The sequence below is a fragment of the Salvelinus sp. IW2-2015 genome, linkage group LG32, assembly GCF_002910315.2.
Source record: "Salvelinus sp. IW2-2015 linkage group LG32, ASM291031v2, whole genome shotgun sequence".
NCBI lineage: Eukaryota > Metazoa > Chordata > Actinopteri > Salmoniformes > Salmonidae > Salvelinus > Salvelinus sp. IW2-2015.
Window position 1 is genome coordinate 23,041,052 of NC_036871.1, and position 23,852 is coordinate 23,064,903.

At 39.6% G+C, this 23,852-nt stretch overlaps 2 protein-coding genes across 5 annotated transcripts; both read left to right on the plus strand.

Moving 5' to 3' along the window:
• The first annotated feature begins 1,585 nt into the window (after positions 1-1,585).
• On the plus strand, positions 1,586-4,912 carry LOC111957126 (retinol dehydrogenase 12). Its single transcript, XM_023977862.2, has 7 exons — positions 1,586-1,719; positions 1,998-2,113; positions 2,256-2,411; positions 2,561-2,665; positions 2,825-3,034; positions 3,414-3,606; positions 3,738-4,912. The coding sequence occupies exons 1-7, from the start codon at positions 1,697-1,699 to the stop codon at positions 3,838-3,840; spliced, it is 906 nt and encodes a 301-aa protein (XP_023833630.1). The 5' UTR covers positions 1,586-1,696; the 3' UTR covers positions 3,841-4,912.
• An 8,556-nt stretch (positions 4,913-13,468) lies between these two features.
• LOC111957275 (protein transport protein Sec61 subunit gamma) lies at positions 13,469-15,573 on the plus strand. Of its 4 annotated transcripts, none has more exons than XM_023978061.2 (4): positions 13,469-13,649; positions 14,591-14,705; positions 15,126-15,228; positions 15,430-15,573. In XM_023978061.2, exons 2-4 carry the CDS (start codon positions 14,612-14,614, stop codon positions 15,437-15,439), a joined length of 207 nt encoding a protein of 68 aa, XP_023833829.1. In that variant the 5' UTR covers positions 13,469-13,649; positions 14,591-14,611; the 3' UTR covers positions 15,440-15,573. The 4 variants fall into 4 exon arrangements, with proteins under 4 accessions (XP_023833829.1, XP_023833831.1, XP_023833828.1 ...); XM_023978063.2 differs by having other exon boundaries at positions 14,594-14,705; XM_023978060.2 differs by lacking the exon at positions 13,469-13,649 and adding an exon at positions 14,111-14,202.
• Positions 15,574-23,852: the final 8,279 nt, after the last annotated feature.

Genomic DNA, 23,852 nt, shown 5'->3' on the forward strand with positions numbered 1-23,852 from the left:
TTATGTTCCATTGCCATGCTTGCTGGCAGCATTCTTATCCCTTGCTTGCTAACTAGCCAGTCACGAACTCTATATAATCAACTCGGGGCTCTAGCACCTTCCACAGAGTACATTTCCCCCCCCAAAGAATGCATAGAGCCTTGAGTTGATTATCCCTTTTATGCCATAGCTATAATTTAACACATTTACCACTATAAATGTGTTCATTTGCAGTTAGAAATGTTTTCCACATCCACTGAAGTAGCTAGCAAGTTTACTATACACCGTAGCTACAGTATTTGCCTTGGTATCCAAACAAACAGACCTGCTAGTTTAGCTAAGCAAACCATCAGTCCTGGCTTGCTATTATAAAAATCGAATTCAACAATGCCAATAATGTTTTTTATTGGAATTGGTGAGGGTAACCAGAAGTGGTCTTGTGATAATTGTTTGTGTTTCTGCTGGTCAGAGGGAGCAGGCGCTCCACGTTAAGCGAATGGGGGCAAGAGATGTGAATTGTTTAGCTCTCAAGAAAAGGGCGCCATTGAATGCAGTGATTACTGGGGTAGAGGTAAATGTGAAAGCTGACCAACTGAAGGGAAAGATTCCCGGTGTTCGTGATGCTCGTCGTTTGGTGCTACTCAGACAGGGTGGCGTGAGTGGTGAAACAGAAGAGCCGATGTCTGTTCTTTTGAGTTTTGATGTTGAGTCTTTGCCCGACAAAGTGATGTTAGGTTATATAAGTTATCCTGTGCGAGCTTTTGTGCCGAATACATTACATTGTTACAGGTGTCAAGCTTATCAGGTGTCAGCCAATCAGTATTCAGGGCCCAGTTTATAATGTGGTGTAAAGCATATTTATTACGATTTTGTTTCTTTGGGATTCATTTAACTATAACTATGATCTTGATTTGGGGAAAAAAATTCTATAGCTATTATGTTAACCACTAGATGGTGTTCTTGGTCAGGTTCTTATATGTATATGTATACATATAAATATATGTTTATTGTCCCTCTGCATTCCTGAGTGAAATAAAAAAAAAGATTGTTTTGCCTCTACTTCTTTTGGGGTTTGTCTCAGGATTAGTACAACCCTAATCTTGGTTAACATAGAAGTAAAATCCTGCGTAATTTGGTCAGCTGTACATGCAGAATCTGCCCAAGGGATATTAGTACAACTCTCTTCATTCAAATAGCCATTCCTTCTAGCTGGTATTCACTTTAACCTTTCCAGTTTTAAGAGTGTTGCGTTTATAGATCGAAACAATATTAATAAACTTTTCTCATTCATAGTACGTTATCAATGGTACAGTATGTTACGTTGTGAAAATTATTTTTTCAGTATCATTGTCATCTCAATGTTCTCAAAATAGTAATTTTTTGCTTTCCTTTTTTTCAAAAAGAAATTATTGATTCAACATGCAGTCTAAAATCAGAGCTCAGTAGTTTTCAAGAATTGCTGATATGTATTGAAATGGTTATATGCACAGGCTCCTGCTGATCCTGATTGGATCATGTGGCAGAACTTTAGCAGATTATCTAGGATTAGTTGTTACAACCCCAATCCGACCCTCTACAATAATCCAGTCCTCAACTCTAACATAGCATACACTACACACTTACTCGATCAGCAATTCAACTAGTGTAATTCTTTAGAGAAAGGACATGCTGTGAGACAACACGGTAGGGAGTCTGTGTGGCGGCCATCAGCTCTAGAATGTCAAACATTTATACAATAAGGTAGGCTGTGCATGCTCTACTACTCTACTCATTCTGTTGTTGGTTTATGTGAATGTTGCTTTACTTGGCTCAAGTTGCTGCATTGATTGTACATCACCAGCTAGCTCAGTATGTAGGATAGTGATCCAACATAATTAAGGGGGGTTACACCTCCAAAGTATTATTTGAAATGTATCAAAACCATTTAAAAAACTTTACTTATTCCAGGTCTGATTTAGCGACATATGTCATTTTTACTGTATCTGCTCACAATCACACGTGTTCCTATGTTTCTCTAGAGCTATTCTCTGTGGTCAGTGGTCATCTAGTGAAAGACTAGATGGCAAAACAGTTATCATTACTGGAGCCAATGCTGGCATTGGCAAAGAGACAGCAATGGACCTGGCAAAGAGAGGTAAGTACACTTGCACCACCATGTTATTATACAGTACATGTACCACCATGTTGTGGTGAAAGGATGGGTAGCATGATGCATGTTTGTTGACATAAACTGTACATACTTGACATATACTCTGACATTTTTCTATAATCATCAGGGGGCAGGATAATCTTGGCCTGCAGAGACTTGGGCAGAGCTGAGGCGGCACAGAGAGAGATCATTGAGAACTCTGGAAACCCCAACATTGTGGCCAGAAAGATGGATTTGTCCGACACAAAGTCCATTCGAGAATTTGCAGAGTTAATCAACAGGGGTTAGTAGAGACTTGTCACTCGTCCAATCTCTTTATAATCTCAATGTGAGGACTTTGTCTAATGTAGAAATACAATATGGAATACAATACAAAACACAATCAGTCTTAACTTCAGTGATTACTTTTTTTATTTGGAAATACTCTTTCAGAGGAGAAACAAGTGAACATTCTTATCAACAATGCTGGGATCATGATGTGTCCATACTCTAAGACCGCAGATGGCTTTGAGATGCAGTTTGGAGTGAACCATTTGGGTGAGACAGAGCAACCTAACACAAATGAAGAGATACAAATAGGCTATAGGGTGAAATTATATATTATCTATAGTTCTTACCCTATGAAAATATTAGTCAGTAATACGTTGTACAAGTAATCTACTGTAGAGTAGCATGTTAGAATATCATGTCTTTCAGGTCACTTCCTGCTCACCTTCCTGCTGATTGATCTGATAAAGAGATCCAGACCAGCCAGAATCATCAACCTGTCCTCCATGGCTCACAAATGGGGTAGGATCCAGCTAGAGGACATCAACAGTGAGAGGAGCTACCACTCCAGAAGAGCATATGGACAGAGCAAATTAGCCAACATCCTGAGTATACGGTCCCTGGCCAAGAGACTAAAAGGTTTGTGTTACAATTTTTTTTCTCCCATATTGGTGTTGACATTATCAGTGGACCTGGGCAAGCAAAACAAACTGCATTGAAAACACTGCAGTTTATGATAGAAGCTTTGCAAGATTGGCTGGCTTTTCATCATAGACGTTTTGCATCATTGGCTAGCTTAAAGATAATACTTTTCTTAGAGTCTTATCTTGTTCACTAATAAACTTTCTAGCACTGCTGTTCTTTTTCAAACATCCAAGAATTACCGTTTTATGAGATTGTCAATCCAGTCCCCTAAATCTTGTTATTTTGTGCTTATTCGGTAAGATAAAAGGTAATATGTGATGCCTGCACTATTTAGAAGAGGTTGGATTCTCTACTTCCATTTTTCCTTTGTTAGACACTGGAGTGACAGTTTATGCAGTCCACCCAGGTATAGTGAGGACTGAGCTGAAGAGACACATGAATTTAGCACTGCTGATATCCTGGAAGATTGTCAGACCTTTCACCAAAACTATTGTACAAGGTGCCCAGACCTCCATCTACTGTGCTGTGGAGCCTGAGCTGGAGCCAGAGAGCGGTGGATATTACAGGTGAAATCACACAATGAAGTGAATTGGTTTTTAGACCACAGTGACATTTTAGATAAATCCTAGGTTTACAAGATATTTAGTATATGATACACATATTATTTGTTACTGAATTGCATTTGCATTGTTCACAGTGACTGTAAACCCTCCAGCTGTACCAGGGCTGCCAGGGATGATGAGATGGCTCAGAAACTATGGGAACTCAGCTGCCAAATGGTTGGGATAACATGGGACTGAACATCATCCTTGAATATCATTATAGATAGGCTAGAATATGTCAATTGTTTGAAAAGTGCATGCCTTGAATGCTTACACAGTAGGTTATACTATGGTATCTATAGTTATACTATTGTTATGCTATGCATACTATGAATATGAATGCTGTATACGCAGAGCTTGACTTGGGATGAAATTGGGATGACTATGTACACAGATATTCCCAAATGGCATTAGCCTTCAGTGTTAAGGGTTCATACTCAGTTTGACAGTTGGAATTTCATGACTTTTCTGTTACTTTTAACCAAATTTCCATAACCAATAATTGGTGGCATCTCTATGTAGCCTACATGGAAAAAGTCAGCATAAATGTGGTATTGACACTAGAAGGCTGCTGGTCTCCGATCACATGTAGGCCTACTAGCTCCTGTCAAGGCACTTAACCCCCCACAAAGTAGAATAACTGCACTGTTAAGCTACTGTATAAAACACATGTGGTCAACCTTCCATCACCTGTCCTCCATGGCTCACAAATGGGGTAGTATCCAGCTAGAGGACATCAACAGTGAGAGGAGCTACCACTCCAGAAGAGCATTTGGACAGAGCAAATTAGCCAACATTCTCCATCTGGAGAGCAACTGGGTGTGCAGGCTTTGATCCAGCCCTGAAACACACCCGAGTCTGCTTATCAAGGTCCTGTTGAGCAGCTGATGTTTAAGCTACAATCCCACTGGACACAGACGTCAATTCAACATCAATCAACATCATTTAATTGAAATGACGTGGAAACAACGTTGATTCAAGTGTGTGCCCAGTGGGAATGTGGTGTGTTAAAGTGAGGCTCGAACAAAAGCCTGCACAAGACATTAAAACCTCTACAGGATCGGTGTCCCCCTGCAGGACGGTTGAGCTAACATGCGCTAATGTGATTAGCATGACGTTGTAAGTAACAAGAACATTTCCCAGGACATAGACATATCTGATATGGGCAGAAAGCTTAAATTTGTGTTAATATAACTGCACTGTCCAATTTACAGTAGTTATTACAGTGAAAGAATACCATGCTATTGTTTGAGGAGAGTGCACAATTATGTCCATGAAAATGTATCAATAAACTAATAAGGCCCATTTGGGCAAACTTGATACGACATTTGAACCGTAATGCAATGGTTAATTGGATCAGTCTAAAATTTTGCACATACAATGCTGCCATTTAGTGGCCAAAATCTAAATTATGCCTAAACTGTAATAATACATTGTGGCCTTTCTCTTACATTTCAAAGATGATGGAACAAAAAAACAAATGTTTTTTTCTTTGTATTATCTTTTGTGTTACATTCTCCTATATTAATTACAGTAGCTATCACATTTCCACAAACTTCAAAGTGTTTCCTTTCAAATGGTATCAAGAATATGCATATCCTTGCTTCAGGTCCTGAGCAGTTAGATTTGGATATGTCATTTTAGGCGAAATATGAAAAAAGGGTCAGATCCTTTTTTAAGCCTTGAGACAATTGAGACATGAGCTGTGTTCGAATACCCATACTAACATACTGTATACTACATACTTAATGAGTATATACTACATACTATATAGTATTGGTTCATTTTAGTATACTGTAAACGAACAGTATTATTTCAGTTGCGCATTTCAGTAGAGCTACGCCTGTCTACCTGAAGTTGATGCTGTTGCTTTGCAACCTCTTGTTAGAATAACAAATTACTAGCTAGATACTTTACGACTTCGGGTGTGTTCGTACATTTAATCTGGAGTGCCAGAGTGCGCTCATAGTGCGCTCTGGGCGTTCATAAATTCAGAGCTTGTCAGATTGTCAGTTCATAAATTCAGAGCGTTTCGCTCTTGGATCGTTCTGAGTGCACACTGGACACTCTGGCCGACAGTAGGGTTGATCCAAGCGTTCAGACCTCACAACAGCAGTCAAGCACCTAAACTAACTGGCTAACGTTGGCTAGCTTGCTAGCTACTTCCAGACACAAATGAGAGAAATCCTCACTCTGACCATTTTACTCGCCCTAGCAGAGCTGTTTAGGCTGTTTTCATGTTATCCAGAGCGTTGGTGACTGTAACTGTGCTGCTGGCAACAATTTAATTACGCTTTTTTGCCGACGTTAACTGACACCGATTAAGGTCACAGTTATGAAAACTTAGGACACTAAAGAGGCCTTTCTACTGACTCTGAAAAACACCAAAAGAAAGATGCCCAGGGTCCCTGCTCATCTGCGTGAACATGCCTTAGGCGTGCTGCAAGGAGTCATGAGGACTGCAGATATGGCCAGGGCAATAAATTGCAATGTCCGTACTGTGAGACGCCTAAGACAGCGCTAAAGGGAGACAGTACGGACAGCTGATCGTTGTTGCAGTGGCAGACCACGTGTAACAACACCTGCACAGGATCGGTACATCCGAACATCACACCTGCGGGACAGGTACAGGATGGCAACAACAACTGCCCGAGTTACACCAGGAACGCACAATCCCTCCATCAGTGCTCAGACTGTCCGTGTCCTCAATAGGCTGAGAGAGGCTGGACTGAGGGCTTGTAGGCCTGTGTAAGGCAGGTTCTCACCAGACATCACCGGCAACAACGTCGCCTATGGGCTCAAACCCACTGTCGCTGGACCAGACAGGACTGGCAAAAGGTGCTATTCACCTGACGAGTCGCGGTTTTGTCTCACCAGGAGTGATGGTCGGATTCGCGTTTATTGTTGAAGGAATGAGCATTACACCGAGGCCTGTACCCTGGAGCGGGATCGATTTGGAGGTGGAGGGTCCGTCATGGTCTGGGAAGGTGTGTCACAGCATCATCAGACTGAGCTTGTTGTCATTGCAGGAAATCTCAACGCTGTGCGTTACAGGGTAGACATCTTCCTCCCTCATGTGGTACCCTTCCATGCAGGCTCATCCTGATATGACCCTCCAGCATGACAATGCCACCAGCCATACTGCTCGTTCTGTGTGTGATTTCCTGCAAGAAAGGAATGTCAGTGTTCTGCCATGGCCAGCGAAGAGCCCGGATCTCAATCCCATTGAGCACATTTGGGACCTGTTGGATCGGAGGGTGAGGGCTAAGGCCATTCCCCCCAGAAATGTTCGGGAACTTGCAGGTGCCTTGGTGGAAGAGTGGGGTAACATCTCACAGCAAGAACTGGCAAATCTGGTTCAGTCCATGAGGAGGAGATGCACTGCAGTACTTAATGCAGCTGGTGGCCACAATAGATACTGACTGTTACTTTTGTTTATTAATTTTGACCCGCCCGCTTTGTTCAGGGACACATTATTCCATTTATGTTAGTCACATGTCTGTGGAACTTGTTCAGTTTATGTCTCAGTTGTTGAATCTTGTTATGTTCATACAAATATTTACACATGTTAGGTTTGCTGAAAATAAACACAGTTGACAGTGAGGACGTTTCTTTTTTTGCTGAGTTTATGTGGCTCGTAAGGATAGCGTAGCAAACAAATTGTCAGCAAAGATAACGTGTAATGTAACTTATTTGAAAAGTCATTACTTTATTACATTGCTCAACATGTTTTTAACATTTGTCATAATTAGTTAACACAATGAATTTGTATCTGCTGTTGTCGGACTTCGGCTGCATATTTTCCGCCATTTTCTTCAAATCTGAAAACTTTGTGAAGCCACGCCCATTTTTTGAAGATTTAATTATGGGCCCTAAAAGCACGGAAATAGCATCCACTGCTTGTATAACTTTTGACATACTAACTATATCCATACTATGACCAATAAGCATACTACATACTCAAGTTACATCATAAATAGTATGGTTAATATGAGTATTCGAACACGGCTATGGATTATGTGTGCCATTCCAAGGGTGAATGGGCAAGACAAAATATTTAAGTGCCTTTGAAAGGGATATGGTAGTAGGTGCCAGGCGCACTGRTTTGAGTGTGTAAAGAACTGCAACGCTGCTGGGTTTTTTCACACACAGTTTCTCGTGTGCATCAAGAATTGTCCACCACCCAAAGGACATCCAGCCAACTTGACACAACTTTGGGAAGGATTGGAGTCAACATGGGCCAGCATGCCTGTGGAACGCTTTCGACACCTTGTAGATTCCATGCCCCAACGAATTGAGGCTGTTCTGAGGGTAAAAGGGGTTGCAACTCAATATTAGGACGGTGTTCCTAATGTTTTGTACACTCAGTGTAGTTAGTCTATCATTATTTTATAGCAGGGGTGCTCAACTACTATTTGAGAAGGTCCAGTGACACAACTATCCTAGGTGGCAAAGGTCCGGAGGGATATCGTCCTTTATCAGCACTGTGGTATGGCGTAGTAACAAACATAGTTGTCTCAGACTTAGGAAACATGACATTATATAAAATGTGCATTAAATACATAAAATAAATTAAATGAGACTAATAACTTGAATTAATTACAACTTCTTTCGAATTTAAATGTTTAACATTGCATCACCATTGCTGAAGAACAAAAGTGGTTGCATAATTGTCTATGCAAAAAGTGCACTCTGAACCATTGTACATAGGCCTTGAATGGACTTTTTGTATTATTATTATTATAACAAAGTGCATGTTTTCTGGAGAACAAAGGAGGGTTTAACAAACATAATCTGAATGAACAGAATACCACTGTGGGCCATGCAATATTCTTGTATAAGTCACTCTGGGCCTTGCCATTGCATCAATGAGAGAAATTACACATTCTGTCTTCTGCCAATGCATTGAACTTTGGCACAAATGGTGTGAGAGCCACTCTGAGACACTGGTGCAGGTGTTCATTGGTGAGCCTGGTACAGTATTTGTTTTTAATGAAGTTCATTGTGGAGAAGGCTGATTCACAGCTGTATGTGGAGCCAAATGGTCAGGATGTATAGTGCCAGTTTCTTGAGCACAGGGACATTAGCTGCAGGCACCATCTTTCCCCAGAAAATAACAGGGTCACAATCACCAGCCTGCACATTCAAAGTCACATTTTCTTGCAACTCTATCAACTCCATTTCTGTGATGTAACATCTACCCATCTGAAGATCTGTTTTTCTTCTTCTGACAGCTTTGGCACATTTGTCACATGCATTTCATTAGCTGTGGATAAATCAACAGATAACACTGATAATGCCCAGCTTCTGTGATGCAAGGTAAATGAGCAATAAAGGGTTTATGGTTGCTCCAACCAACAGCGTTGTGATTAATGCCTTTTTAATTAAACCATCTCACCCAGCATAGCCGCGGGAAGTAGTGCTGTGGGTGCTGCAGCACCCCCTGATAAATCAGAATAAATAGAAAAATGTACTAAAAAGCAGCAGCAGTTCTCTTCCAACAGTGAAGTCATCAAAGCGAAGTTGAAAGTTATCAATCAGCTTCTGGATGAAATCTACATGGTTGGGAACATCTTTATCTCCCTGCTTTTGCACCAGAAGATTGGGGAAATGGACAAGTTCTCCCTGGAGATCATTCTTGAAAAGCTCCAATTTATTCTGGAAAGCCTGGACTGCTCTTATTATATCACACTGTGTTTAACCATCCCTGCAGCTTAACATTCAGTTGATTAAGATGTGATGTAATCTCTGTCTGAAATGCAACTGTTTCCATCTTCTCCTCATCTTCAAAAAAGGTCAGATAACTGAGTTGCCTCTTTTGCTCTGATAAGAAAGTTTTGATTTCCTCCTAAATGGCCCATAAGCGTTTCAAAACCCTGCCTTTGCTGAGCCATCTTATATTGTTGCTAGTAGTAAGTCATCAAAACTGGCATTGGCCTCTGTCAGAATGCCTCGTAGCAGGCGATGTTGTAGGGATGATGTTGCTCTCAAAAAGTTGATCAGTTTCATCATCGTTGTCATGACCGCAGAATACTATTTTCCCACACTGGCATACAGGACAGATTGATGGATGATGCAGTGATATAATGTCAGGTCAGGGGGGTCATCTTTAAAATGTGCAACCAGTCCCCTCCCTCTTCCTGTCATGGCTGGAGCTCCATCTGAGCTCCACCTGTGGTGATGGAGACCACTGACTTCAGATATCTCCCCCTTTTTGTCAGCATCCCTTTGATGGCCTCATGGATATCCTCTCCCCGTGTGTGTGCTTCTAGATGTGTTAAGCCCAACAGCTCCTCACAGAACTCCTTCTTTGTTTCATTATAAAATCTGACAAACAGCAGAAGCTGGGCATTATCAGTGCTATCTGTTGATTCATTCACAGCTAATGAAATGCATGGTGGATTCTGAATGGCCGCATCAATTGTGAAGTTAAATCTTCAGCCAATATTTCAGTTCTCCTCATTGCTGTGGAATCTGACAGTGGGATCTGTTTGATCTTTCCCTTACCTCATCTCTTTGTTTACCTTCAATGAAGTTGTCAGCAACTCCACACATGCGTAATTTTACCATCTCAGCATCTGAAAATGTTTTTGTGTGTTTTCCCAAAACCCAAGCTAACCTCAGTGAACACTCCATTGCACGTTGTTGGGCTGTCAGGGAATTGGCAAGGACTTTGGTGGACCTCTCATATTGGGATTTGAGTTGGTTAGTCTTGTTTGTTAACACCTCCGTGTTCAGGGGATACATCTGATCGAATATAATATGCCTGGTGTCATAAAGGCGCTTAACATTGGCACTTTTCAAAAGAGCTACAATCTCACGGCATATCAGGCACATTGGTTTTGTGGTAGTTGTGGAGAGAATGAATAAATACTGTTCCGTCCACTCGTCTTTGAATATACGGTTTTCAGAGTTAACTTTTTTATTTTTTAACAAAGATATTGGTAACTAAGCGCCTTCTATGTCTGATATTAACAGTTGAACCGCGGTCAAATCTTTCTGTTTCTTACTGCCTGCTTGTCCCAAGGTTCCGCAGAGGATATTTGTATTGATGTGATTGGGTAAGACGCGGCCTCTGATATTTGCATATAACCATGCGATTGGATTAGACGGGGCACTAGTAGAGAGAAAGAGTGAGAAAGAGAGGTTGCTGAGTTAAATCGGATGGCTAAATTAGACCTCTGCGCCCGGTTGTTTTTTTTTAAGCTGTCTAAAAATAATGTACTTCTATATAACAAAATGCAATGTTGTCTGGTCCGGATTGACCCTTCTCTGGGTCCGGACCCGGACCACGGTCCGCCAGTTGAGTTTGTTTTATAGGTTACCTGATGCTGAAATGTCTCTTTCTCTCAATTCAATTCAATTTAAGGGCTTTATTAGCATGGGAAACATATGTTGACATTGCCAAAGCAAGTGAAGTAGATAATAAACAAAAGTGAAATAAACAATAACAATTTACAGTAAACATTACACTCACAGAAGTTCCAAATTAATAAAGACATTTCAAATGTCATATTAGGTCTATATACGGTGTTAGGTCTATATAATAGTTCAAGTACAAAAGGGAAAATAAATAAACATAAATATGGGTTTTATTTTGTTCTTCACTGGTTGCCATTTTCTTGTGGCAACAGGTCACAAATCTTGCTGCTGTGATGGCACACTGGTATTTCACCCAGTAGATATGGGAGTTTATCAAAATTGTGTTTGTATTTGAATTCTTTGTGGGTCTGTGTAATCTGAGGGAAATATGTGTCTCTAATATGGTCATACATTTGGCAGGAGGTTAGGAAGGGCATCTCAGTTTCCACCTAATTTTGTGGGCAGTGTGCACGTAGCTTTCTCAATAGCAAGGCTCGTTGAGTCTGTACATAGTCAAAGCTTTCCTTAAATTTGGGTCAGTCACAGTGGTCAGGCATTCTGCCACTCTGTACTCTCTGTTTAGGGCCAAATAGCATTCTAGTTTGCTCTGAGTTTTTGTTAATTCTTTCCAATGTGTCAAGTAATTCTCGTTTTGTTTTCTCATGATTTGGTTGGTCTCTCTTCTCGGGCAACACCCCACTCTCACTGGCATACACGCAGATGATACAAAGCACACAGAAACACGCTGAAGGGTAGGCCTAATTCTGATCATGGCTGCAAAGCCTTTTACAAAAAAACACTGCAATGTATTATGGAGCTTGATTTGGCCTTTGCATGCCTCCGGAGGCTCAGCAATTGCGTCACACCCTCCATACGAAGCCTCCGACCACATTTTTGGATCAAGCATAAATTGGCTTTATTATGCCCAGTTCGTCTCGCTATGGAGCCTTCAACCACAGGGTGGCGTTGTATTTCCACGCTGTTGTGGACGTCTCCATTGAAATACATGACATCCAGTGCAACTTAATTAACAGAGTGCTTATGTAATGTGAACTAGGCTGGCATGCTGGATTCACAGAATAGTGGCAAATAAACTTGAACAAAGCGGAATCAGGATATGAATACCCACTCCATTACAGTGGAGGCTAGTGGGAGGAGCAATGGGAGGATGGGCTCATTGTAATGGCTGAAATGGAATTAATGGAACGCACATGTGGTTTTCATATGTTTGATACCATTCCATACAATTCATTCCAGCTATTACAATGAGATGCTATCTCCTATAGCTCCTCCCACCAGCCTCCATTGCTCCATTGCTATTCAATGCAGATCCCACTTTGATCAACCTTTTTTTGATGCTGTGTGTGAATCTGGGCCAGTGATAGACCACTATGTTTTATAGAGGAGCTGGTACCCACTTCCCAAAAAATGTGGATGCAGGTTCAGCGGCCCGGACAGCTCCGGGCATTTAAGCTGATTTGGCAGCTCACTTTTAAGACACTTTATGTTGGTGTTTCCTATATTTTGGCATTTACCTGTATGCACTTGTGATAAAATGTAATCAACCGTTTTTTTTTTTTAAACTATTGATCCTCTGTGGCTAAATTATGCTCTTTGGTGTATTTTGAACATTGAGAGCTGGCTCCTGTGGTTAGATAAAAAAAATACAAAAAAAATACATATCAGTCACATTTATTTATTATGCATTTATTTGAATCATATTTTGTATTAACCAATTACCCAATCAAGGCATGCCCCCCCAGTTACCCACATTGGCACCCTACCATATACTGTATATATTATTATGTTTTTAAAAACTTTTTTAAAAACTTTTTTTTTGCTGCCTCCTGTGCCCCCCACCGGCCTGGATCCAGGGGCTTCAACCCCGGTAAGCCCTTGCATTATTCCGGCTCTGGCCCAAGTCAAGCACTGTGTATACAGAACCTTTTGTACTGGACATGTATAGAAACAATGACTCAAGGTCTTGAATAAGGGGTTTTCTGAAACTGCTGCCACTGTTGTAAAATAAGACAGCCATCTGCAGTACCTTGCTTCTATGTAGTGAGTGAGTGACTGCAATCAATCACGTACTGCTTCAATGCTTATGCTTGAATGATTGCGTCTAGAAATGGATTTCCATACATTATGGGGAAATAAATAAGTGGATCTATATTTGATTTAACTGTGTCTGCATGAGGGCGGACCTTTAAAAAATATGTTATGTTGATTAAAAAAAATCCTATCTGGACAGGAGGGGATTTTAATTGTATTCACACAAACTGCTTACCACAATAAAAGTATTGTTTTTAAACGGTTAATAATGTCCTTTCTTCTTTTTGAGCATTATGTTCACAGATGTAGGCTACATCATTAAGACATTCGACATTATCACGGGCACTGGTGGGGCAATTTTAAACCACACCCTTCGCTTGCTATTATTGTGGCAGAGATTGCATCCGGGTTATCTGTGAGCGCATGCGTATTAGTGCGGAAGATCAATCTCCCTCACCCGGCTTGGTAAACACATATTGGTGGCCAAAAAGCAGGGATCCAATTTCTCCCAAAAAATCGATCCTTTCTCCCACTGGGGCAGAATCATCTCGGTTGGTGAGGCTCGGGAGACTTCACCACACCTGTCGCAGCAGGTACAATAGGCTTAATCATCCTCACTCTCGTCAGGTTCGATTACTGAGCATTCACTAGCAACCGACTCCATTTTGAGATTATCAGGGGAGCATGTAGCCTAACCATTCCTAGGCATTAACGTTAGTTTATTCATAATAAGTACTGTTTTGTAGCCCAGTCAAGAGACGAAGGTTTATACCAAAACAATTGGTTGTCGCAAGTTACCACAAAGTCATAAACCCCGACTATTTAAACAATTTATTTTTTAAATCCGATTTAAACCTTATGCCTACTCCTAACCTTAAGACCAAAAGGCTACGTTTTGTTTTTAGAATATTTTTGTTACGATATAGCCAATGTAGACTTTGTGGCTGTGGCAACTAGTGACAACCAAAAACTGTTTACTTGGCGCCATATTTCCTGTGCGTCAAGAAGACGCGTCATCCTTCCTAATCCCATCCGGGTAAATTTTTTGCGCATGCGCATTTACACGAAGTCGACGTCAGCTTTCGAGTTAGAACATACGTGTCTTTACACAGAGCAGTCACAAAAATAAGTATTCAGAAAACTCCGGTAAGTCAACTAGAATTGCCCTATCAGATTCATTTACGGATGTATTTTTGTTCTGTTAGTGTTATTTTAAAGTTGCATCAAGTCGCGCATTGTAATATATTTACCTTGTATTAAGAACAGTCGTTACAATGTTATGTAACTTTAATTGGCAGAGTAGCACTATCAGCTACAATGTAACATGAGTATTACATTGTCTTCACGAAATGTTAAACATTGTTACAAAACAGTGTTTTGAAACATTTACCCAAGCCTGAAGTTTAGGGGACTGGAGGGTTACACTGGTGTAATAGGCTACCTAAAACACATTTTTAAAAACGTATACTGTATTATATGTATATAGGCTGCTAAGTAAACATTAATTTATACATTCTATTTATTGTTCCCCCAGTAGGACAAAAACCTTTTCAACATGGACCAGGTAATGCAATTTGTGGAGCCCAGTCGGCAGTTTGTGAAGGACTCGATAAGGCTTGTGAAGAGGTGTACCAAGCCAGACAGAAAAGGTAATCTATCCTATATTATAGATATCCTTATATTGAATTGACCCCTCCATGATTGGCTGTTGTGAAGGGCTGATATCTTACTCAAACACTGTACCCTTGTACAGGAAATGAAATGTAGTTACCTTTGAGGTATTCTCACAAGCCTCTCACTAGCACGATGTGTCAGTATAGATGCATTGAACTGCATATATTTCTCTGTATTATAGATCATTATCACTCTTTCTTTTCTGCTTTATTAATCAGTTGACTGTCTAAATTCATATATTGTTTACAATAACAATATTGTACATTTATTGTATTTATTTAATGATTTGTTAGCATCTGGTTGACCTAACTTTGTAATGTAGCAGCTATCTGAATTTGGCCATGCAAAATTGGATTAAACTTTGTTTGATTAAACTTTGTTCTTTCTAATTTCAGAATTCTCAAAGATTGCCATGGCCACAGCGATAGGTTTTGCTATCATGGGCTTCATTGGTTTCTTCGTCAAACTCATCCACATCCCAATCAACAACATCATTGTGTAAGTATTTACATTTACATTTAAGTCATTTAGCAGACGCTCTTATCCAGAGCGACTTACAAATTGGGTATTAATCGAAAATAGCCTAGTATTACTGTTAATCAACCACTGCACAATGATGATAGATGGCAGTGTTCCTCAATGGAGATTGCTTTTTATATGAATTACTTTGCAATTAATTCATATAATTTTGTCTTGCAGTGGTGGTTGAATATCTCTCCTGGCTGACTGACTACCTGCAACTGGACATGGGATTAAAGTGTTAACATTTTTATATATATTATAATTATCTTCAGTTCATATTTGTTTGCTTTGTAAATAAATTTGGATTAATAAGAGATTGAATCATCTCATGTGTTTATTTTCTCTAAATCACAGAAAATATTAACTCCAATCTAGGGCGTTGGCATTGGGCATATTGTTTTGATTAACACATTATTTGTTATATTTCCTGTAAGAAATGACTGATACGGTCTTCCATGACTGATCTGATTCTGAATGGACTGATTAAATAAAGTTAATTATCTTCTGTTTTCCATTTAATCTCCATGTTATTTAGGGAAGAGTTATTCAGGCTCAGTTTGTTTTGCACAACTTCATATCATAGTCAGATAAGCTTGCAGAGCTTGTGCTGCACTTAACCTTTCTTCATTTACTATGTTCACTTGTGTAGCCCTTGTTCCCTTATAAGGCTAGCAGAAAACATGACCTCCCTGTACACTGCAGAATCTTGAGAATCAGTGAGTATCTCTAGGGAATTCTAAAGGAGTATTATGTGAGCCTGTGTGTTCCACATTCTATGGCTTAGATTTTCCTCCCCTTTTACTGCTATAAATAATGCAACACACATGAGGAAAACAAGTAGAGCTTTATATTTATAGGCAGAAGGAAATTAATTTGTAACGTGGTGTGAAAAGGTTCAAAGCCCAGTGTGAGTGAAAATATATATATTTTTTACCAGAAGGGAAACCTGTATGGATTACATTTTGAAGGGGTGAGTAAAATCGTAAGCTTCATGTAATGAAAATCATCTCCAAGTATGAATCATTGATGCTAAGGTTGCATTGTCTTTCACATCGCCATACAGTGGTGTTTCAGAGCAATAGTGTGGAAAAGACCAATATATAATATCCCCATCAAATAAAATGCCATTAGATTTCTATTCAGATTAGGTCATACAAGTGGTTGACAGAGGCACAGGGAAGAGACAATCACACTTCGAAGATTAACATTCATCCATTCACTACCACAGTAGGTGTACTTTACATATTAGGTTTGTTCCAGTGAGACAGACAGAAAACTACATCCGGCACTTTTAATTTCCTAACATTTGAACACAAAGGACTTCTCTAGTCATATAGTATATAATTCGGACAAGTTTAATGATCTGATGAGGTAAAAAAGTCAAGATTGAGTAGGCTAGTGTAGTTTTCTTTGAAGTGTGTGCATCCACTGTTTGACTAAATTACTCATGGATAATGGATGAACACCTGAGGCAAAAACAAATTAAATATTAAAATTTGAATTGTTCTGCACATTAGTGATTATTCTATGGCACTGGAAGAAGTACAAGACGAGACTATTATTCCTAACACCTTGTAGTATTCACCTCTTTGTATACAGACTAGGCCTATAGCTGTGGCCTGCAGACTGCAACGCAGTAGATGTTGTTAGTTATAAATGTGCTATCTATACATGTTTAGTTATGTCGTTTCAGTAATAGGCTATGTTCAAAATAATTCCTTGAAATAGCACATTAGTAATGAAAATAACTGAGTGCCGACGACTCAACAAAATCATTCCGAGTAGCCTATAATTCAGAGACACAGTTGAAGTCGGAAGTTTACATACACCTTAGCCAAATACATTTAAACTCAGTTTTTCATAATTCCTGACATTTAATCCTAGTAAAAATTCCATGTCTTAGGTCAGTTAGGATCACCACTTTATTTTAACAATGTGAAATGTCAGAATAATAGTAGAGAGAATGATTTATTTCAACTTTTATTTCTTTCATCACATTCCCAGTGGGTCTCAGAAGTTTACATACACTCAATTAGTATTTGGTAGCATCGCCTTTAAATTGTTTAACTTGTGTCAAATGTTTCAGGTAGCCTTCCACAAGCTTCCCACAATAATTTGGGTGAATTTTGGCCCATTCCTCCTGACAGAGCTGGTGTAACTGAGTCAGGTTTGTAGGCCTCCTTGCTTGCACATGCTTTTTTAGTTCTGCCCACAAATTTTCTATAGGATTGAGGTCAGGGCTTTTTGATGGCCAGTACAATACCTTGACTTTGTTGTCCTTAAGCCATTTTGCCACAACTTTGGAAGTATGCTTGGGGTCATTGTCCATTTGGAAGACCCATTTGCGGCCAAGCTTTAACTTCCTGACTGATGTCTTGAGATGTTGCTTCAATATATCCACATAATTTTCTTTCCTCATGATGCCATTTATTTTGTGAAGTGCACCAGTCCCTCCTGCAGCAAAGCACCCCGACAACATGATGCTGCCCACCCCGTGCTTCTTCGGCTTGCAGCCTCCCCTTTTTCCTCCAAACATAACGATGGTCATTATGGCCAAACAGTTCTATTTTTGTTTCATCAGACCAGAGGACATTTCTCCAAAAAGTACGATCTTTGTCCCCATGTGCAGTTGCAAACCGTAGTCTGGCTTTTTTATGGCGGTTTTGGAGCAGTGGCTTCTTCCTTGCTGAGCGGCCTTTCAGGTTATATCGTTATAGGACTTGTTTTACTGTGGATATAGATACTTTTGTACCTGTTTCCTCCAGCATCTCCACAAGGTCCTTTGCTGTTGTTCTGGGATTGATTTGCACTTTTCGCACCAAAGTACGTTCATCTCTAGGAGACAGAACGCGTCTCCTTTCTGAGCGGTATGACGGCTACGTGGTCCCATGGTGTTTATACTGGCGTACTATTGTTTGTACAGATGAACGTGGTACCCTCAGGCATTTGAAAATTGATTCCAAATGATGAACCAGACTTGTGGAAGTCTACACTTTTTTTCTGAGGTCTCGGCTGATTTCTTTTGATTTTCCCATGAAATACATAAACAGGTACACCTCCAATTGACTCAAATGATGTCAATTAGCCTATCAGAAGCTTCTAAAGCCATGACAATTTTCTGGAATTGTCCAAGATGTTTAAAGGCACAGTCAACAGAGTGTATGTAAACTTCTGACCCATTGGAATTGTGATACAGTGAATTATAGGTGAAATAATGTCTGTAAACAATTGTTGGAAAAATTACTTAGTAGATGTCCTAACCGACTTGCCAAAACTATAGTYTGTAAACAAGAAATTTGTGGAGTGGTTGAAAAACTAGTTTTAATGACTCTAACCTAAGTGTATGTAAACTTCCGACTTAAACTGTAGCTGTGTTGTTATGGAAAGGAAGAGCGTGATATATAGGAATAGGGGTATACACAGTAATTCAAGGAGTTTAAATCACTACTCTACTGGAGTTATCTTAACCCTCAACATAGTGATACACTCCCTGGAGTTAGTGTTGATAACTGGAGTTGATTGGGACTGACTACTTTTAAGGCCAGGCATCACAGGCTAAGATTACATTTTTGCATCTACTATCACATTTTTTTATTTGTTTGTGTTTTGATCCATTAATCTTAGTACAGGCGTGGCCAAAAGTTTTGAAAATGACACAAATATTAATTTCCAAAGTTTGCTGCTTCAGTGTCTTTAGATATTTTTGTCAGATGTTACTATGGAATACTGAAGTATAATTACAAGCATTTAATAAGTGTCAAAGGCTTTTATTGACAATTATTTGAAGTTGATGCAAAGAGTCAATATTTGTAGTGTTGACCCTTCTTTTTCAAGACCTCTGCAATCTGCCCTGGCATGCTGTCAATTAACTTCTGGGCCACATCCTGACTGATGGCAGCCCGTTCTTGCACTGAAATGCAGTGGAAATGTTTTTGGGAGATTCAGTTAATTTGCATGGCAGAGAGGGACTTTGCAATTAATTACAATTCATCGGATCACTCTTCATAACATTCTAGAGTATATGCAAATTGCCATCATACAAACTGAGGTAGCAGACTTTGTGAAAATTCATATTTGTGTCATTCTCAAAACTTTTGGCCACGACTGTATTTTCAACAAAAAAGTTGATAAATTTATATGTTCGTTAATTTATCATATTACATATGTCATGAATTGTAAGCACTTTTAAATGGACATCCATCCATAATTTCTAAGCTAACTGCATTGAATCGCACATCATGTAAAGGCCCATTTCATAGAGAATGTTACAAACAGGACTATATGTAGTAACGTAGTTTGAAGAGATGGTGATTGTGTCGAAATAGGTGTTTGATAGTCTAAATTCAGTCTACTTGTCTTTAACTGACATTTCCAGAAAGTCTGACTTTTTCTCATCGTCAGAAGCATCAGCGTACACCATGTTGTGGGGTTATCCTTCGACGTATTCTCCAGATTTATACATAGGGAATTGTTATGTTGTCCAATTTTTATTCTAGATTACATTTTCCAAGAAATCCACCTAAAATGCATTTTACACACTTTTTTTGCGCTTTACAGATAGAAATATGAAAAAGTATTTATCCACAATATGGAGTGTCTTAACAAAATGAAACAAAAATATTTAGGCTGACTTCAGTCAGTGTCCAGATAAATGTGCATTACATATGCAAATGTGGTGCATTCAGAAAGTATTCAGACCCAAAATACTTATTCCACATTTTGTTGTCTCACCCATCTACACACAATACCCCATAATGAAAGTGGAAACATGTTGTATTTTTTGGCACATTTATTGAAAATGAAATACAAAAAATCTAATTTACATAAGTATTCGCACCTCTGAGGCAATACTTTGTTGAATCACCTTTGGCAGCGATTACAGCATTGAGTCGTCTTGGGTCTGTCTGTCTATCACCTTTGCACATCTGGATTTGTGGATTTTCTCCAGCTCTGTTAAGTTAGATGGGGAGCAGCGGTGAACAGCAATCTTCATGTCTTTCCACAGATTTTCAATGTGATTCAAGTCTAGGCTTTGGCTGGGTCACTCAAGGACTTAAACATTATTTTAAACATTCTTTCTGAGGCCATTCAAGCATTGCTTTGGCTGTATGCTTGGGGTCAATGTCCTGTTGGAACGTAAATCTTCGCCCCAGTCTGTCGTTTGCACTCTGAAGCAGGTTCTCATCAATAATTTGAATGTATTTGGCCCCATTCAATCTTTCCTCTATCCTTACCAGTCTCCCAGTCCCTGCTGCTGAAAAGCATCCCCATAGCATGCTTCACGGTAACAATGGTGTAAAACAGTTTTTTCCCCCCAGACATAGCGCTTTGCATTCAGGCCAAAGAGTAAAATGTTTGTCTCATCAGACCGCAGAATCTTTTACCTTATGCTCTGTCTTTCAAGTGCCTTTTTGCGAACTCCAGGCGTGCTGTCATGTGCCTCTTTTTCTCAGGAGTGCCATCCATCTGGCCACTCTCCTATAAAGCACATATTTGTGAAGTGCTGTGGAGACTGTTGTCCTTCTGGCAGGTTCTCCCATCTCAGCCAAGGAACTCTGTAGTTATGCCAGAATGGTCAATGGGTTCTTGGTCACCTCCCTGAGGAGGTTGCTCAGTTTGATCTGACAGCAAGCTTTAGGCAGAGTCTGGTTAGTTCCGTATTTCTTCAATTTTACAATGACCACTATGCTCTTGGAAACTTTCAACACTACAAATAGTTTTATACCCTTCCCCAAATATATGCCTGATCACAATTCTATCTTGGAGTTATAAAAACAATTCCTTGGACTTCATGGTATAGTTTCTGCTCTGACAACTGTGGGACCTTATAAAACAGGTGTGTTTCTTTCTAAATCATGTCCAAACAATTGAATTGGCCACAGGTGGACTCCAATCAAGTTGTAACACTCAATTTGGTGTCATAGCAAAGGGGTGTGAATACTTACACTATCGGTCAAAGTTTTAGAACACCTATTTATTCAAGGGTTTTCTTTATTTTTAGTATTTTCTACATTGTAGAATAATAGTGAAGACATCAAAACTATGAAATAACACATATGGAATCATGTAGTAGCCACAGAATTGTTAAAGATATCCAAATATATTTCATATTTGAGATTCTTCAAAGTAGCCACCCTTTGCCTTGATGACAGCTTTGCACACTCTTGGCATTCTCTCAACCAGCTTCACCTGGAATGCTTTTCCAACAGTCTTAAAGGAGTTCCCACATATACTGAGCACTTGTTGGCTGCTTTTACTTCACTCTGCGGGCCAACTCATCCCAAACCATCTCAATTTGGTTGAGGTCAGGGGATTGTGGTGGCCAGATCATCTGATGCAGCACTCCATCACTCTCCTTCTTGGTAAAATAGCCCGTACACAGCCTGGAGGTGTGTTCGGTGATTGTCCTGTTGAAAAATAAATAATAGTCCCATTAAGCCCAAACCAGATGGGATGGCGTATCGCTGCAGAATGCTGTGGTAGCCATGCTGGTTAAGTTTGTCTTGAATTCTAAATAAATCACAGACAGTGTCACCAGCAAAGCACCCCCACACCATAACACCTCCTCCTCCATGCTTTTTGGGAAATACACATGCAGGGATCATCTGTTCACCCACACCGCGTCTCACGAAGACACAGCAGTTGGAACCAAAAATCTCCAATTTGGACTCCAAATTTCCACCGGTCTAATGTCCATTGCTCGTGTTTCTTGGCCCAAGCAAGTCTCTTCTTATTATTGGTGTCCTTTAGTAGTGTTTTTTTTGCAGCAATTCGACCATGAAGGCCTGATTCACACAGTCTCCTCTGAACAGTTGATGTTGAGATGTGTCTTTTACTTGAACTCTGTGAAGCATTTATTTGGGCTGCAATTTCTAAGGCTGGTAACTCTAATGAAATGATACTCTACAGGTAACTCTGGGTCTTCCTTTCCTGTGGCGGTCCTCATGAGAGTCAGTTTCATCGTAGCGCTTGATGGTTTTTGTGACTGCACTTGAAGAAATTTTCAAAGTTCTTGACATTTTCCGTATTGACCTTCATGTCTTAAAGTAATGATGGACTGCCGTTTCTCTTTGCTAATTTGAGCTGTTCTTGCCGTAATATGGACTTGGCCTTTTACCAAATAGGGCTATCTTCTGTATACCACCCCTACCGTACCTTGTCACAGCACAACTGATTGGCTCAAACGCATTCAGAAGGAAAGAAATTCCACAAATTACCTTTTAACAAGGCACACCTGTTAATTGAAATGCATTCCAGGTGACTACCTCATGAAACTGATTGAGGGAATGCCAAGGGTGTGCAAAGCTGTCATCACGGCAAAGGGTGGCGACTTTGAAGAATCTCAAATATAAAATATATTTTGATTTGTTTAACACTTTCTTGGTTACTACATGATGCCATATGTGTTATTCCATAGTTTTGATGTCTTCACTATTATTCTACAATGTAAAAAATAAAGAAAAACCGTTGAATGAGTGGGTGTTCTAAAATCTTTGACCGGTAGTGTATGTAAATTCGATTTCAGTATTTCATTATCAATACATTTGCAAACATTTCTAAAAGCATGTTTTCACTTTGTCATTATGGGGTGTTGTGTGTAGATGGTTGAGAAAACAACAATTTAATTAATTTTGATTTCAGGCTTAACACAACACAATGTGGAATATGTGAAGGGGTATGAATACTTTCTGAAGGCACTTTATGCTCATATTTAATTTAATCACCTAATTTCTATATTTTATAAAAAATTATAATACAAAAAAGTATTATATTTGTGTCCACATTAAATTATAAAAGTTGATTGTGATTTAAATAAAGGGAAAAGGGGTTCCTGGTAATTAAGAGTAGTAAGAGACTGAGTTGAAACAATGGAGTATCCACAGATGTGGGAGTGGTGTCATTGTAACGCTCTGTTGCAGGCGGATTTTTATTTTTTTATTGTTTGTTTCAATATCTGTGTTTTTGCATGTACATTGATTGTTTTTTATCTTATGCTACACAATGACATGTAACATGCATTTTCCTAAACTAATCTAATCTGTAAGTGGTTGGATTTATTGCAACTGTTACTGAGAAGGCTGTTCCAGTTTACATGATGTAGGTAGTCTCTAACAACAATACTCTCCTTCGTGCTCTGACATTCTAAATGTAAATTGTGGGTGATGTAAAATTGCTCTACAATCCCGAGTGGCGCAGTGGTCTAAGGCACTGCATCTCAGTGCTAGAGGCATCACTACAGACCCTGGTTCGATTCTAGGCTGTATCACAACCGGCCGTGATTGGGAGTCCCATAGGGCGGCACACAATTGGCCCAGCGTCGTCTGGGTTAGGGTTTGGCCGGGGTAGGACGTCATTGTAAATAAGAATTTGTTCTTAAATGACTTGCCTAGTTAAATAAAGGTTCAATATATACAGTGGGGAGAACAAGTATTTGATAACCTGCAAAATCGGCAGTGTTTCCTACTTACAAAGCATGTAGAGGTCTGTAATTTTTATCATAGGTACACTTCAACTGTGAGAGACGGAATCTAAAAAAAATCCAGAAAATCACATTGTATGATTTTTAAGTAATTAATTTGCATTTTATTGCATGACATAAG

Coding starts and splice junctions, on each gene's coding strand:
- LOC111957126 (XM_023977862.2), top strand. CDS start 1,697: ATGTCAAACATTTATACAATAAG. Junction 2,666..2,824: donor GTTTGGAGTGAACCATTTGG/GTGAGACAGAGC, acceptor CATGTCTTTCAG/GTCACTTCCTGCTCACCTTC. Junction 3,035..3,413: donor CCTGGCCAAGAGACTAAAAG/GTTTGTGTTACA, acceptor TTCCTTTGTTAG/ACACTGGAGTGACAGTTTAT.
- LOC111957275 (XM_023978061.2), top strand. CDS start 14,612: ATGGACCAGGTAATGCAATTTGTGGAGCCCAGTCGGCAGTTTGTGAAG. Junction 14,706..15,125: donor TACCAAGCCAGACAGAAAAG/GTAATCTATCCT, acceptor TTCTAATTTCAG/AATTCTCAAAGATTGCCATG.